The sequence below is a fragment of the Xyrauchen texanus genome, chromosome 22 (genome assembly GCF_025860055.1).
Source record: "Xyrauchen texanus isolate HMW12.3.18 chromosome 22, RBS_HiC_50CHRs, whole genome shotgun sequence".
Lineage (NCBI taxonomy): Eukaryota > Metazoa > Chordata > Actinopteri > Cypriniformes > Catostomidae > Xyrauchen > Xyrauchen texanus.
The window spans coordinates 8,336,017-8,337,853 of record NC_068297.1 but is presented as its reverse complement, the minus strand read 5'-3'; the positions used below and the strand labels follow the sequence as shown (position 1 = coordinate 8,337,853).

General features: G+C 34.0%; 1 protein-coding gene across 1 annotated transcript; it reads right to left on the bottom strand.

The window, feature by feature from the left end:
* Positions 1-239: 239 nt before the first annotated feature.
* On the bottom strand, positions 240-1,571 carry fabp7a (fatty acid binding protein 7, brain, a). The gene is made up of 4 exons (XM_052154303.1): positions 1,407-1,571; positions 1,096-1,268; positions 704-805; positions 240-549 (listed from the first exon to the last, which is right to left on the bottom strand). The coding sequence occupies exons 1-4, from the start codon at positions 1,477-1,479 to the stop codon at positions 499-501; spliced, it is 399 nt and encodes a 132-aa protein (XP_052010263.1). The 5' UTR covers positions 1,480-1,571; the 3' UTR covers positions 240-498.
* Between the last annotated feature and the right edge of the window lie 266 nt (positions 1,572-1,837).

Here is a 1,837-nt window from a genome sequence, read left to right as displayed (position 1 = left end):
AAATAAAATGTATTTTATTTTATTTAATTTTTTTGTCTTAAAGATATGCTGCTGGAAATTATGAAAATTGGGTTAATTTATCTAAATTTGGGAATTCATCTAGTCTTCATTCATTAAAATTGTAATTCACTAATATTGTTAATAATAATATTGTAATATTGTTGACTTTGTAACCTTGCAGGAAACTTCAGTATTAAACCAATGACAACCAACAGTTTGTATGAGACATACTTTAGCAAGAAACAAAGAGTCTTTTTTTAACAAGTGTGTATTTCATTCAGGTTGACACAAATGCAGGCATCAATTATACAGTCCACCAATAACATTCTGTAACATTTATAAAAACTCCACAATGTGTATTTCATATAAAAGGTGTCACAAAAAATGTCTCACGTGTCTCAAAAAGGGGAAAATGTAAAGTTTAGAATACAATGTAAAAATGCCCTTTTAATATTGTCAAGTTGCCAGGGTTACACTGAATTGACCATCAGTTCGACATTATGCCTTTTCATATGTGCGCACACACTGCACTCCCTCAAAGGTCAATGTCTGTAAACAGCAAAGATTCGGAAAGAATATATCAATATCATTATTATTCAGTATGTATGAGCACTACATTTTCATGACACTGATGGCAGTAAAACTAATTTTGTATACAAAAATATTGTATGCATACTAATATTTATACAGTAATGCAACTTACCATAACCATTTTTTCATCCTTTATTTCTCTAACAAACTTAGTCTCCTTGCCGTCCCACTTCTGAACGTGGACAAGGTTGTCTCCTTCCATGGTTACAGTTGACTGAAATAAGATTGCAATTAAATAAATTAGTTAATTAGTTATTCTAAATGTTGTCTTTGTGCATGCTATACACAACAATTCTGTCTTGTGTGTGTGTTTGTCTGCATGCAGAGTGCCTACAAAGCAGCAGTTCATGCAGGGTAAAAAGTAGACCTAATTTGCAAAGAGTGCATATACATTCGTTTGCAATCTTGATTTTTTTAAACTGATTTTAGATATTGCTGCAGCCATTGCACACATCAGTGAGCACCTATGTCACAGAAAACCTACTTAAATGAAAAAGCACACACCTTTACATGTCTGTCATCTGCTGTTGTTTCATCAAACTCCTCTCCTAGGTTGAAAGAAATCTCAGTGTTTTTGAAGGTACTCTGTGTCTTTATCACAACTTTGTCCCCTTCATGGCTGATGACAATTATGGGTTTGGTAACATTGCCAACTTGCCTAGTGGCAAAACCAACACCTGTGGACATTACAAAAAAGACAAACTTAAGCATGCATGCATACACCTAAAGACCAGACTGCACTATTGCACTTTGCATGTGCAAAGATGTTCAAAGCAATCTGATTTTTTTTCTAAAACAACATAATTTTAACTTACCCAGTGCTTTCATGTATTCATCAAAATTCTGGCTGTCAACCAGTTTCCAAGTTGCACAAAATGCATCAACCATGTTGACAGTTGAAAAAATTTAGCAATCACACAATGTGGTCCTTCAAAATACAGAATCCACAGGCTCCTTAATGTGTCTGCACTCTGCAGAGCCCAAAGTAATTAATACTGTCAGGGAGGTGGGGATTAAGAATAGGCTTGTGCTGATTGGATGGATTTTTATCTACTCATGCAATGATTGGTTCAAATACATGGCGAGAAGTGACACTGTTATTTCAGATGTCTAATCCAATAATGGGTCTTGGACATTGCATTTGAGCAAAGATTAAAATTGTAATAATTACTATACTAATGGGGTTTATTAAACTGTTATGCAGACTATCATCTAAATAATCTATATGCATCTTAATAGCGTCCTA

What these genes read in the sequence shown, in the direction of transcription:
- fabp7a (XM_052154303.1), bottom strand. Translation starts at nt 1,479, where the DNA reads ATGGTTGATGCATTTTGTGCAACTTGGAAACTGGTTGACAGCCAGAAT. An exon ending in TGAATACATGAAAGCACTGG is followed by an intron (nt 1,269 to 1,406) that starts GTAAGTTAAAAT and finishes TAATGTCCACAG; the next exon opens with GTGTTGGTTTTGCCACTAGG. An exon ending in CAGATGACAGACATGTAAAG is followed by an intron (nt 806 to 1,095) that starts GTGTGTGCTTTT and finishes ATCTTATTTCAG; the next exon opens with TCAACTGTAACCATGGAAGG.